General features: G+C 32.4%; 1 protein-coding gene across 1 annotated transcript; it reads left to right on the top strand.

The window, feature by feature from the left end:
* Positions 1–2,501: 2,501 nt before the first annotated feature.
* LOC145581256 (uncharacterized) lies at positions 2,502–3,627 on the top strand. Its single transcript, XM_081638294.1, has 3 exons — positions 2,502–2,669; positions 2,868–2,966; positions 3,139–3,627. The coding sequence occupies exons 1-3, from the start codon at positions 2,502–2,504 to the stop codon at positions 3,625–3,627; spliced, it is 756 nt and encodes a 251-aa protein (XP_081494420.1).
* The last annotated feature ends 11,588 nt before the right edge of the window (positions 3,628–15,215 follow it).

Here is a 15,215-nt window from a genome sequence, read left to right as displayed (position 1 = left end):
CATTTAGCTACTTTTTTAGGGAATGGAATATTTAGCTACTAATATTTAAGGCAATCAAATATTACAAAGCATTTTATTAAATTAATAAGTTTGACATATTTAGATCCTTAAAGATTACGGGCTGCGGATAGATGATTTGCCTTGGAAATGGCTTTTGTCTTGGCAATATCAGCGCTCTATATATTTTGACAGGAGATTTATAATATATTTAGAACATTTATTTTTATTTGGTAGTTTCCCACAAAATTGTCGTACAACATTTTTTTTTATTAGGTAGTTTCCCACAAACTTCCTCCGTTGTTTTATAATTGCAATATTTTTCTTTTCACGCTTGCCGATGCATGTTCAATCGTTTATGTATTTAATTACCAATATGTAAAAATTATAAATATTTGATATTAAAATTGCATAAACCGATACACGAATCCAATAAGGTCCCATGTGACTATATTTTTGTTTTTTTTTTTTTTTTTTTTTGAAAAAATATGTGACTATATTTTTACTTAAGTATAAATCATTAAAGCTAGTCAAAGTGAAACACATGAATAATGTAAAAGTCAAACTGTTACAACTATAAAAAAAAAAATGGAGGAAGTATATATTTGTCTATAATGTCTAATATCTATCAAAATCTTTGAGCGAAATTGCCAAAACTAGAACCATATTGCTATTTTGATCTAAAAATGGATGTTCTGGGACACTAGAAGTTATAAATCTACTAATACACCCGCTCATAAGAACAATCATATTGTTTCTATAAACACGATTGTTCATTTTAGTCTTTTAGACCTCGAAATTTTATTTCCAATGACTTTTTCTTATTTCTTTTTACTTATACATACATTCACCGAGCTGTATAAATATTCTTCTAACCCAATATTTTCGTTAACTCTTCCATGATGTAGCAACATGCCAACATCATCATCAATCAATCAATAACTATATTATATACTAAAAGACACACTAGTAATGACACGTGTCATCTCCTAGTGTGTCCTTAATATGTTTTTTTTTTCTTTTTTTTTTTGAGAATAAAATTTTATCAAAGAAATAAATCTTATACAAAAATAGTTACCTAATCTTATAAAATATAATTACTTAAAATAAAAAAGATTTGACATACCTTTAATATTCTTAACATAATTTTGATCAATTTCTACGTCATTTTATATCTGACATATCTTTCGTTTATTTTGATCAAATTTGTCAACTATATTTTAAAGTTTTTTGTTTATATATAAAAAAACTAATTATAATAATGATAGTTTAATGAAGTAATAGTTATAGAAAATTACTGTGCATGGCACGAGAACTAACATAGTATATTTATACATTTAAAGACGGATCCAGGGTGGGCCTACCTAGGCCATGGCCCACCCTATCCCTTGAAAAAATCAGTTTATATACTTAATTGATGTTGAGAGTTAAACAAAGTATACTTAGCTTTTAGGAAATGGTTAGAGTCTTTTCTTGAGACTGAGCTTATCCATCAACCTATTTTATTCTCTGATCATGGGGTGATTATATTATGTGAAGTCCAGTTACTTCAACTTGGAAGCGTCCTTATAGGATTGAGAATTGGTGTTTGTTATTTCAAGAAGTTTCCTTCCTTATAGGTACCAATTGGCAAGCTAATGCCCAGGGGTCTAAGATGTTTTCGGTTTGTCATCAATTGGATTATATTCGCCGTTTGTTATTAGCTTTTTCTGTTGCTCATAAGACATCGTGGGGTATAGACTAGAGAAAGATAGAGACTTCCATTTGCTCTTTATCCAGTAATTTGGCTACTGAATCAGATTGTATGAGGTTTATTTCAACAAGGAAGGAGGTTCTAGATCAAGCCCAAGTTGAATTTCTTTATTGAAAACAGCGAGCTAAGGTTAAATGGGATGCCTTGGGTGAGGCTCCGACTCGGTTTTTGTTTGCTTTGGTGCAGGCTCGGAAACAACACAACAAGATAATCAGCTTGAAAGATGTTTTGGGCAATTGGGTATCGGATCCGACTAGGATTTTGCAGATGTTTATATATCATTTCTCAAACCTTTACCAATGTCATGCCCCTTCCACTGGAATTCCGGTCCTAGACTGGGAAGATTTACAGCTTCCCACTCTTTCTTCCTCTGCTTGCCAAGAGCTTATGTTACCATTTTCAGATATGGATATCAAATATGCTATGTTCCATATTGGTGATGACAAATCTCCAGGTCCGGATGGGTATAATACAACCTTCTTTAAGACCAATTGGTCAGTGGTTGGTGCCCCTCGGTGACGGAGGCCATTCAATTCTTTTTTCCCATGGTTATCTTCTTAAGGAATGGAACCGTACCTTTTTATTTTACTGCCTAAGGTGGACCATCCAGAGGAGCCTTCTCAGTTCCGTCTTATTGGTCTCTACAATGTCCTTTATAAATGTATTGCTAAATGTTTAACGAATCGCCTTCGGAAATTTTTGCCATCTTTGATTTCGGGATGTCAGAGTGCCTTTGTTCCTAGTAAAATAAATGTCGGACAACAATCTACTTGCTCATGAGCTTCTTTCCTATATGGATTCCTCGACTTCTAAACTTTGCACAGCGGCCCTTAAGTTGGACATGAATAAGGCTTATGACAGGGTTAATTGGGATTTCTTGTGGCAAGTTTTAAGAGCTTTTGGTTTCCCTCCATACTGGGTTCATATAATTCAGTAGTGTGTTACAACGGTTTCCTACCAGGTCTTGGTTAATGGTTGTCCGTCCAAGACTTTATTTCCTCGATGCAGTCTCAGGCAGGGGGACCCTCTTTCCCCGTATCTTTTTGTTCTTTGCATGGAGATTTTTTCTTTAATGATTAGTCGTGCTGAGGCTTTTGGGTTAGTTTGAGGACTTCAGATTTCCCGTAAGGCCCCGCCCGTTTCCCATCTCTTCTTTGCTGATGATGCCTTGCTTTTCTTCCGAGTTTCGCCTTCTGCTTACGACAACTTGATGGCTGTCATTAATAAATTTGCTCTATCTCGGGCTAAATGATTAATCTCCAAAAATCGTTTGTGAAGTTCAGTTCTTATACTCCATCGGATTATAGGGATTATTTGGCGGCTGCATTGCGTATGGATTCTCGGAGCTCATTAGGTTCTTATCTGGGTATGCCTCTTGATATGGGCAGGGGAAGTGTCAGGTTTTCCAACCTATGGTTGATAAACTTGTTCAACGCTTTTCCTCCTTTGCTTCTTTGCGCCTTTCAGCGGCTGCAAAGTTGGTTATTATCAATTCTATATGTGTCGCTTCCTTCAACCATATCCTCTCGGTCTTTAAAGTGCCTGCTACGGTTTGTAATCGGCTTGATAATCTTCTAGCTCGTTTTTTGTGGCTCTCTTCTCCTTCTTCTAAGGGAGTAGCGTTATCTCCTTTATCTGCCCTTTATTTGCCTCGAGGGCGGGGAGGTTTGTGTATTCGGAAATTTAGTTGCTTTAATGCTGCTCTCCTAGCTAAGCAGTCTTGGCGGCTTATGCATAATTCCCAACTTCTTGTTTTCAGGGTGTACCGAGCAAAGTATCCATTTTGCTGGCTTCTCATGGTACTGCCAAGATGGTCAGGCCGTCTTGGGGTTGCCGTAGTGTGTTACAGGATTTTCAGACCCTTCGTCATGGTTTGATGTAGAAGGTGGGGTCTCGTACCAACATTCGGATTCTTGATGATAGTTGGGTGCTTAGGTTCAGGTTCAGTTTAAGGATTCTGTGAACAGGATGGGTGCCCCATCCTTTGTTTCTGATCTAATTAATGTGCGTTCGAACGCATGAAATACGGGTATGATTCATCGATTATTTCCTCCTTGTACGGTTGGCCTTATTTTGGGCCTTGATGAACGACCTAAGGAAAGAATCAATGATTTTACCAGGGATGGGATGTTCTCCACAAAGACTGCGTATGTGTGCTCCTTGTGTTATGAGAATGGTGACCAGCGGTCACCTTTGGCTCTTGACTCAAGCTGGTGGAGGCATTTCTGGGCTTCGACTTTACTTCCGAAGTGGAAAATGTTTGCTCGGAAGATTATCCATAATGCGTTGCCTTGTGCTTCGTTGCTTGCTCGGAAGGGTTTGCCTGTGGATTCCAGATGTAGGTTCTGTCATCAGGATGTGGAGACTCTTTCTTACCTTTTTCTAGATTATCCATTTACTTGGAGTTTATGGAGGACCGACCTTGTGGATCCGTCTTAAATATGTCCCAGGATCAATTTTTTGAAAATTGGTTTCCTGAGGTTCTTTTTAGGTTTCTTCATGATTAGGACTGGTTGATGCTAGATCCTTTTTTTAGTCTGTTATGGGCCATTTGGCTTACTCGGAACTCTATGAGGTTTCGTTCTGCGGTTTATTCTCCTGATTCTATTATGGATCTAGCTTCTAGTTGGGTGGACAAGTGTTTTGAGGCTAGGTCGTTTAGATATGATATTTCACATGCGTTTCCTCTTGGGTTTTCTTATACTATGTCTTTTGCAATTCTTAGAGGGAATGCTTTGGATGTTTGTACTGTCAGGCTTACTTTTGATGGGGCCTGGAAATGTGGTAGTCATATTGCGGGTACTGGATGGGTATTCTTGGATGTGGCTTCTGATGTTCAACTCGGGGGTGGGGCGTAGGCTTGTAGCTCTAATTCTGTGTTCCAGTCTGAAATGATAGCTTGTCTGTTTGCTTTACGACATGCCAGGCAGCGTGGGTATTCCTCTTTACAGATTCTTACTGATTGTTCTTTGGTGGTGGATTCGCTTCGGTCTCAGGTTCCCAAGGATACTTTTGTCTATTGGATTCAGCAAGAGCTTCTGGAAGTTATTGGGGCTTTGGTTATGTGTCATGTTCAGAAGGTTCCAAGATCTACGGTTGCTCAAGCTCACTATTTGGCAGGGATGGTGCATCGGCGTGATTTACTTTGTTTTCGTTTTTAGTATGTTTGTTGTTTGTTTGTTTGTAAGTTCTTTTGTAAAAAAAAAATAAATAAAAATAAAAAAATAAAAAAGTGTACTTAGCTGAGTTGGTTTCTTTCCCTCTTGTATCTATTTTGGTGCAATAGGTAGAGGGTTCTAATCCTATGGCAAGCAGTTTTGTATTATGTTTTTCTAAAAAATTCTATTACTTCATATTTTGGCCCGCCCTATCTATAAATCCTACATCCGTCCTTGTATACATTTGAGAAAGTGATATCGCAACATTGGGGAGGATTATACTTCCCAAAGCATAGTTTAAACTTAAATATATAAATATCCTTATTAAATATTAATAAACAATGGTAAGTGTTGAAGTTGGTGATTTGTTCAAAAGATATGCAAGCCATAATTTACGCAAAATCATTACGGAGTACTAGTGAAAAAAAAAAAAAAAAAAAAAAAAAAAAAATAATAAAAAAATCTAAACTCAAGCAACACACAAGCTAGTTAGTTTGAAACATTTGGAAAAACATTGAGAGATGAGGGGAGTATAAATGGTAACACATATACGAGTATTACCGAATAATGAATTTAAGGTTAAAGAACAAGGTGGAATTGAAGTTATAGCCAAGCTAGGTAGGAGTGTTGATTAAAAATCCCAACAACTTGTAACCATGCATGATTCCAAAACTTGGTATATTCCCTCCCACACGCGAAGTATATGGTATGACATAATTGGCAAATTGTAAATAATGTCGTCTAACAACACTTGATATTTCTCAATTCTCATGATTGATGATTCCTATCATTTCTCACCTAACACATGCTTCATGTAAACAAACTACAATGTCTTTGTGTTTTGTTGCAGGAATAAACGATGCAATTTGTAAAATGCACTTACCTCATGTATAATGTATTCGTGCATGCATGTATCCTTATGCAGACGATATAAGTGTTTCTTTTAAAAAGTTAATTTTTGTCTATTTTTTTTATTAGGGTTTTGATCATCTATATATCTATTGGTAGTTTGGTATGTACATATATATTATTTCGGTATTATTACCATTATAATGACAATATATACCATAGGAAAACTAACTTGTAACATTTGATGGCACACTTCATAACACATGTAAAGGAGACATGCATGGATGAATTGAAGTTGAAATAGTCTTAAGGCATAGCAATTGTTTGAGTTAAAAATCACCTATTTCGTTTGATAGAAATAATTAAATGCAAGGCCAGGGTTATATACTTCATGAATAGAGAAGCGTTTAGATCTCTATAATATAAACAATAAAGATTTAATTAGGATAAACCTAATTATATCATTGATTGTATAAAGTTATAAAGATTAGATAATATTATGGCGATATACCTAAATTGGTAATTATAATTGAGTTTATAATTATCAATCTATACATATTTGGTTGTGGTGCCTCAGATTTAGGACAAAATTTTGCATGGCTAAATAATGTATTCATGAGCTTAGCTTGTGTTTCTGTTGTAGAATGGAATATGACCGTTACTCGGTCACTCAAGAAAAATGATTTAGTCCTATATAATTTCAAGCACTACGCTTGTTTCCTTTCTATGGCAATTGGCAATCAACATGGTGATTTAAGTCTCGATCTGCACTAGCATATTGGAAAAATTAAATATGACAATTTAGGGTTGGATGTGCTTTTTATGACGCCATTTGGAATGTTGATAGGAATGTCCAAAAAGCTCATCAACTGTTGAATCACTATCATATGTTTTGTTGTATATATAGTTTATCGATTGTAAAAACAAAAGAGAGAGTTCAATATCACCCGAACCCTAAAACTGAATAATGATTCAAGATTTAATTTTAATTTACTTATGTATTTTTTACTATATTTAAGTTCTTATGTAAGGACATGCCAACACAAACCTCCCAAATTAATTATAATTATCCCCTAACGTTTGAGACATAACCCTACACTAATACCAATTATTTAACTAAAGACCAGGTTATGATTGTGCGCAATATAGATGATTGTATGAATCAATGAATAGTTATATAACTAATATTCTTGTATCTCTTAAATCAAACATGAATAAAGTGTATCCTAATCTCGCAATCTTAGTATGGAATGTTAGTTCCCCATAATTTTATAGTTTAGTGACAGTTACTTCCGTTACATGGTGTACAAATCAATTGGACCAACTCAAGCACATACGACAAAATCTAGACATTAAAAAAAATACAAAGCAAAGTAATATTTTATGAATTTGATAATAATTTAATAAGCTTAATTAATTGTGTTATAAATTCCTACAAAACGCGGATGTGTACGGTTGTCGATAGTGAATTATGGAGACCATGACATTGGCTTCCTTCCAACCACGCGAATTTGTAGAATAAGAAATTGGATCAATACTTGAAAATTTTAAGTATAAATAAGCTATAAAATATTTAATAAAAGCATATTTTTGGAATCTCTTGTTTATTTCAACACTAAGTAACTAATGGATAATTCTCCTAAAAAGGGGGGAAAAAAAGGCATAATATTTAAATGGATAAGAGGAAATTATGCTAAATTTGCTCGTAAAAAAAAAAAAAAAAAAAAAAAAAAGAAGAAGAAGAAGAAAGAAAGCACTTTTGTAATGAATTATTAACAAATATAGTACTTGATCTATCAATCTAGTTCAATGTTAGGCCCTGTTCTCTTCACCTTAAAAAAATAATATTAAGTAAAAATAATTTTAGTTCAATAAAAATAAGTTCAGTTCAGTAAAATTAATTTCAGTTCAGTAAAAATAATTTTAATCCAGTAAAAATAAGTTCAGTTTTCTTAAAGAAGAATTATAATAGAAAATCAGTAAAAATAATTTCAGATCAGCAAAAATAATTTCAGCTCAGTAAAATTAATTTAAGTTCAGTAAAAATAATTTAAGTTCAGCAAATATAATTTTATTTCAGTAAAAATAATTTCAGTTTAGCAAAAATAAGATGAAGAGAACGGGGCCTTACTCCATATCTTTATGTTATTGTCACTAGTCATTGAGTAAAATTGAGTAAGCTAGGTTTAATTTTTTTTTTTTTTTTTTTTTTTTAGGGACGTATGTTGATAAACATTATTTTTCCTTATGTCATCCACATTTTTAATTAAAAATATTATAAACATGCTTTTTTACTAGATTTAATCTCACGACCTCAACATTATAACACTACAAGCTTAAAAACTAAAATATGAAATTTAGATGTTATTCCTGCAAAGTAAAATTTTAACAAGTGAAGATTATTAAAAATTCTTTCTATTGAGTACAACCGATGTTCTAATCCATTAGGAAATTCCAAAGATAAGCGATATAAATGCTAGAGGTTCAATTCTTGTTAAACCCTCCAATTTTTTCAGCTAAAATTTGCAAGCAATGAATCAATGCTAAGAAAGAAAAACCAATTCTTAGAAAACTTCGGATCACTCCTATAAACAATACTCATTATTACTTGTAAAGTCAAGAAATCAAAGCCAAATAAAACATATTCTTATTAATTTACTCAAAATTTTCCATATATTTTGACATATTTTAATTATAACATATTATCAATATCAGAAAAGTTGCCCTTGAACTGCACGTAACCTCCAATTGAAATGGAAAATTGCTTTTAACGTATGCAAATGGGTTAACCATTTACTTATTATAGTAATAAACTAATAATTAACCTCATAAATAATTTAAATTTGCCACTTTCATCCCAACAAATTGGCTTTAATCAATATTATATATCTATATCAATTCTAAACCACTTTTAATAAAGTATATTATTACTAATAGTGGATGTTTTTGTATATTAGCAAGTTTCCTTACCCCCATCCCCAAATTAACCACCAATTAATAGATTAATTAACATTAATCATATCTAATAATTTATGTTAAAACTACCATAATATAATTATTGGACCACAAAGGGGACCATAAACACATCTAGTACTTTGATTCATGTTCCACAACAATGATCCCAACATTATTTTCCAAATTAAACCAAGATTCATTCCCAATTTAAGTACATTCATCCTACTACTCTCAAATGAGACAGCCTGTTTTTTAATATTTAATTTATCAACTATCCCATAATTATTTTTAAAATATTCCTCTTTGTATCTTTGTTTTTGTTCAAATTATTAAATTAACAAAAAATTTAAAAATTCCACCCTTCATAAATATATTCATTATTATATTTTCATTCTATGTGTATATATATATACAAAACCCTTATCCTTTGCAACAAACAACAACTTTACAAAACCCTCAAATTTTTTTCTCAACAACAAAAAAATCCTTCTCTCTCTAACTTTCTCTCTCTAGAATTAACCATGACTCATATGTTCAAGAAACAAAATAGTAGTAGCATGTTAACCCAAACAACAACCTCAGGAGCCTTAGCCATGCATAGAGACTCACGTGTGATCACAAAAGTCCAACCCAAAATCAGAATCATCCATATATTTGCCCCTGAGATCATCAAAACCGACGTCGCGAATTTCCGGGAGCTCGTCCAACGCTTAACCGGAAAACCCGACGCCGGGAGCAGCAAAGGCAAAGGCAAAGACAAAGGAAAAAAAGTCAAAGCACTCGAGGCGGCCGAGGCCGGACCAGGGTGCTACAACAACAACAACAAAGGGAGTAACAATATAAGCACAAAGTTGGAAGTAATGGTAGGAAGTGGATCATCTTCATCACCTTCATCATCATCTGATCAACAAAATCATAGTAATAATAATAATCAAGAAGCTTGGAGATTAAATGGAGGAGATCATATAATAAATTCATCTGGTGGGTATTTAACTGGATTTAGTGATTTAGATTATAGTTTTGATTTTAATAATTTGTTTCATTTGGGGGCTGCTGATGGTTCTTCTCATCTTAATTCTATTGCTGAAAATACTCCTCTTTCTTATAGAGGGTAAAATTGGAACAAAATTTTTCAAAAAAAAAAAAAAAAAAAGATTGACTTTTGGAAAAAAAATGACTGGTTTGCTTGTTTGGTTAAATATAATTACTGATTGGTGGGAAATTCCTAGTCGGGTTTATTTGATCTGATTTTATTTTATTTTTGTGGGATTAAGTGAGCGCGATTTGATTAGCGTTGTTGGGTGAGAAGATTAGGAGGTTGATTGTGGTTTAATTGTCTGATTACTCAAGGTTTTTTGACAAATGGGTGGATTATGTAATTGTAATTTTAATTTTTTAGGGGATGAGGTTGTTAACTTGTTACTATTAACTTATGATTATTAAAATTATTTGATTTTGGTCCCTCCAATATTATTGAGGCTATTGTAAATAGATGTGAGGGATTATAATTTGACATGATTGATGAAAATATATACACGAGAAATGCCTTTACCTATTGATTTTGATTTTATAATTATTTTTAATTTTAGTTTTATTTTCTCTATCTTTAATTTCTCTCTCTTGAAAATTGAAATAATAATGTTTGAGTATCACATGTCTAAGCCATGTTTATGATGGTGTCACAATTCACATGCAATAGAATAATGTGTACGTGCAATTGTTACTGTATAATTCAACAATTTTACAACAGAATTTGTGTTTGTTCATCATCACATGAGTTTTGATTCTTAGCTTCCGTTTACATAGTAAAAATGTCAAAAGGAGGTAAAAAAAAAGAAGGGAAAATTCATGAATTTATTTCATTATGAGTTAAAATTAAAAAAAATCTAGAAAAGTAAAATATCATAATGTAGCATTAGTCTTTTCCATTTTAGGGTTAAACACATTTTTGAAGGTGGGAACGGAATCATTGAGCACCGATTTTGAGTTTACAAATTTGGCAGTGTTTCTTAAAATCGGTGTCCACGAATGTGAACATAGTGATTATAACAATGTTGTGATGTTCATGTTCTAAATCATAATCGGCATAATTTGATTTTAGATAAAATTACTGATTCATAAATAATCAATAACATATATATTGAGATAATCAACTGATCATATTAACCATTCATGATCAATGTTGTAATGTTCATGTTCTAATATATATATATATATATATTGGTATGCCTACATTTCAATGAAAATAGAGATTGTTTAATTTGTTCAATAAAGGTAAATATTTCTTCAATTCTAACATTAAAAGGAATAGGTAAAAATTACTTAAAGCAGAGAACGTCATCACTGTTGAGCCATGGCATACACAACCTAGAATAATATATATGCAATTGCAAATTAAATGAGGAAAATTGGACTATGTATAAGACACCAATTATAGTTTTTAGGTATAGGGCAACAAAAGTTGGGCAACACCAATTGTGAAACTTGTTGTGCCCTGTGACTAATCAGCAAAAGTATCGTTTGATTCACTTGTCTAACCACTTTCAAAACTCCTTAGGCCATGCCCTTTGTACTTCCTGCTTAAACAAAGATAGACTCACCAAAAACTTAATGATATAACCGTCGATATGTCTTTGATTATACATCTAATTTATGTTGTGCTACTACTTTCTTTGTATGACAATTTTCTATCCATGAACGAAATTAACACCACTATAATTGTAATATCTTTTATAATTGCTTTAAAAGGAGTTTAATATACTACTCATATCAATAAGATGCATCTTTCTTTTAGGGTCTATTCCGATTTACTGAAAACAACTGAATCAAACTGAACTGAACTAAATAGAGCTGAAATGAATTGTTTATGAGAGAAGGAAATTAGGAAATTGAACTAAAATGAACTGAAATTAAGCTGAATAGGACATACCCTTAGAGAGCTCATATGCTAAGATATTTCTCAGTTAAGTGTGCTTGGCTAGGAGTAGTCTTATGATGGGTGACCTTTGGAGAAATTTTCCCGAGGTGCGCATGAGTGAGCATAAAAATGTACCGAAAGGCCTTGTTTTGCTCTTAAGGACTGCAATTGGCCCTTGATGCGCATTTCGTGACAATAGATCTCTCCCTGGGTTGGGGTGTTACAATAATCCAATACACTACTAATTAGTACCCATATGAAAATTAACCAGTTTGAGAATATCAACCAGTTGTGCCATGCATGCACATAGCGCAATCTCTCACAACTGATTATATGTCCGAGTCATTGTAAAATAGGGTTGCCTATATATCATGCACCTATCATATAATTGAAATTTTAGGACAATAAGTAGTTGTTTACCTATTTAACCACACAAAAATAAAATTAAAAAAAGTACTAATTTGGTGTAGAGTTATACTAAATTTTTTTCCACATAATTAGAATCGATTATATATTTATATTATAATTATAATAAAACGTACATTTCATTTAATAATCGTGCATGGAAGTAGTGAGTTTACTTCAATTCCAACATTCTCCATTCTTTATTAATAGTTCCTAACTGGAGAAGCACAATCTGCTCATCACCATGTCCCTAAGATTCCTAACTCTACTCCTCAATTATTATATGAATGTTTTTATTTTTTCATTTAATTTTTTTTTTTTGTTTTTTTTTGGTGTGTGTGTTTTTAGAGATAAGAAAAGGTTGTTTTAAATGTACATTTTGCCAACTATAATGTCGTGCAAATAAAAAGCAACGCATTTTGTGAGCGGTTGACCAAATACACAATGTGGTTGCTTGTAAAAGAACAAATTAATCTGTATAACACTAACTGAGTAGTCCCTATAATAATAACAATGATCGAATAACACCAACAAAATAACCCCTGTAACCCTGACCAAGTCATCCTTATAACACTGACAAAATAACCTCATGATGACTGGTCACACGGAGTGACCATCCACTTATAATTCTTGGTGAATAAAAAGAGGTTCTTTTCCATTAAGATGGTATAAAAAATTAAATAAATAAATAAAAACTTGTTTAACAAATTTTGATTCACAACCAAATTAAGCTCTTGTAATTTCAAATAAAATCAACTAAATTCTAAAAAATAAGTTTCAATAAATATTTATATAATTTTGAATTATAAAAGAAAAGTAAAATTTAGGTGAATAAAAATATCTCACATACTGTCACTATTACATACAGGTTAACATATCATGTTCTCAAACACTAATAAAGGGAATATATACATAAAGATACATATTTCTTTTATCACATAATTTATTCAATTAGAAATATTATTTGTATGACTATACTGCATGATGATTATACCTGTATTAGCCTAAATTTGTGTTCCATAAGCTTAAATACGGTTTGGCTCAATTAATTTCTGTAACACCCTAGAAATTCTTTTCTTTAAAAATGTCTGTTTTTCTTTGTTTAAAACTCAAAATAGGAAAATCTAAGACATTACCGCCACTGTGAAAACGGCTAAGACAACTATCAAAGACACACAGCGGAAGACCCTCTTTTAAAATATTCAAGACGACTCAACTTAAAAAGTCAACCAAAGTAAAACAAAGTCAACTTACAACTTGGAACCATTATAGGCCCTTAACAAAACAGAACCAAATTAAAACCTTTGTGTTAGTCTCACAAATATAATATCATAAAATAATTAAAGCAATAAACATATCATAAACTTATAAAAACTAGCATGATTCGCTTTTCACTTATGCCTATCATGAATATGCTTCATCACCTGAAAAACTTCTCTCTACTTGTTTCCACTACTCTCCATTAAAAATGGGTGATCATAGGGCCAAGGTAAAGACAAGGCCAACAAACACACAATCAGCAAAGCTGAGTACATAAGCGTAGTTAAACACACTAACATGCTTTCACCTATCAACACACAACTTACCTCGTTGCACCTGTTTACAAGCACACAACATACAACAAGATTTCTCAACTAAGTAACTAAATAATTTATTTAGTATTGATTACGCATCGAACGGGTTTCCCTCTAACCTGCCCCAATAAAGGGGTACTAACACGGGAGCTAACCGTGCCAGTATAAAAGAACCACTCGTAAGTGGCGGAATTTCTGCGCATGATAATAAAAGGAAAATACAGTGTCATGTACTCCCAGTAGAAATTATGGTCAAATATAAAGTCGCATAACTCCCCTCATATGTTCATACTCAAGGTATATACGTTCCAAGAGGTTTGGTGCGTAATCTCTTTCACTTTACGTTATTTACATATTATTAGACTTGGTGATGACTCTCAAACCATAATCATTCAATCATAATAATTATTATACAAACAATCAAATATACCAATTTAATTCTTGAATAATTAGTGACCACATAATATTTAATGTTGAACCCTTTTTAAATCTATCTCGGTGTCAAAGACACCTTAAACGCATAATGCGCCACAAACCTATCCCTCGGTGTTGAAAACACCTTAAGTGCACTAAGGCACCAAAATATACTTTATTCCTCGTGTACATAGACACTTACATAGCTCCTTTCTCATGCTTATAGCATCAATAAAAATTATATGAACCATAATAAAATTCCCTTTTAATATTCCAAACCAAATTAAACATTTAGTTTAATTAAACATGCTTTCTATCATGCCATAAATAAAAGTGTGGTTCATATTCAACATGTCAAACGATTATTTTTAAATCATTAATCCATCACAAATAAATCATATAATTCAATCACCAATATCAACCAAATCATAATCTAGCATGATACTACTTGGGATTAATTAATCAAGCCAAGCATTTTACTACATCATCAAAAATATGCTAAGTACGCGAACGTATCTTGAATACGATCTTAAAATCGCTCAACTAATAGAAATCACTCACTTCAAAGTCACCTATAAACCAAAATCATAACGTGGCATTAAAATCTACTCCACACAAATTTCCAGCAATATATACTCTTATTAAACCACTCATAATTTAATTAAAACAAGTTGAAAATTAATTTAAAACCTCATACTTTAATCCCAATTAATGGGTAGTCAAAATTCCTTCAAGAAACTTAATTTTTAGCATACTAACAAAAATTCCAGCAATATTAATTCATGAAAATTTGCTGTAATTATACTTTAAAACCCTCAAATTAAAGGTTTAAACCACCCTAAATTATATTCCTTCAATAATCAATTATTTATAAATCTAGGGTTTTAAAATTGGGGCTTTTTAATTAAAATTACAATTTGAAAATTAATTTTCACCATACTCAAAATCAATCATCATAAATCATCACAAAACTCATAATTTATAATTAGATATAGGATTAAACAAAAGAAAAGTAAAAAGAATAAAAAAAAAATTTAAGAGGCCGAACAGCAGTAGCACCACCACGGCACGGCTGGGCTGCTGCCGCGCCCTGCCGGTGGTGGCCGGCCGTGCAAAAGGGGAATGGAAAAAGAAAGAAAAAGAAAAGAAAATAAAGGAGAAGGGAGAGAAAGTTTACCTTGGGTATTCTCCAC

This window comes from Chenopodium album, chromosome 15 (assembly GCF_948465745.1).
Source record: "Chenopodium album chromosome 15, dcCheAlbu1.1, whole genome shotgun sequence".
NCBI classification, from domain to species: domain Eukaryota; kingdom Viridiplantae; phylum Streptophyta; class Magnoliopsida; order Caryophyllales; family Amaranthaceae; genus Chenopodium; species Chenopodium album.
Note: the sequence above shows the minus strand (reverse complement) of the source record. Positions and strands in the feature narration are given on the sequence as shown.

What these genes read in the sequence shown, in the direction of transcription:
- LOC145581256 (XM_081638294.1), top strand. Translation starts at nt 2,502, where the DNA reads ATGTCGGACAACAATCTACTTGCTCATGAGCTTCTTTCCTATATGGAT. An exon ending in TTGGTTTCCCTCCATACTGG is followed by an intron (nt 2,670 to 2,867) that starts GTTCATATAATT and finishes TGAGGACTTCAG; the next exon opens with ATTTCCCGTAAGGCCCCGCC. An exon ending in CTTACGACAACTTGATGGCT is followed by an intron (nt 2,967 to 3,138) that starts GTCATTAATAAA and finishes TGATATGGGCAG; the next exon opens with GGGAAGTGTCAGGTTTTCCA.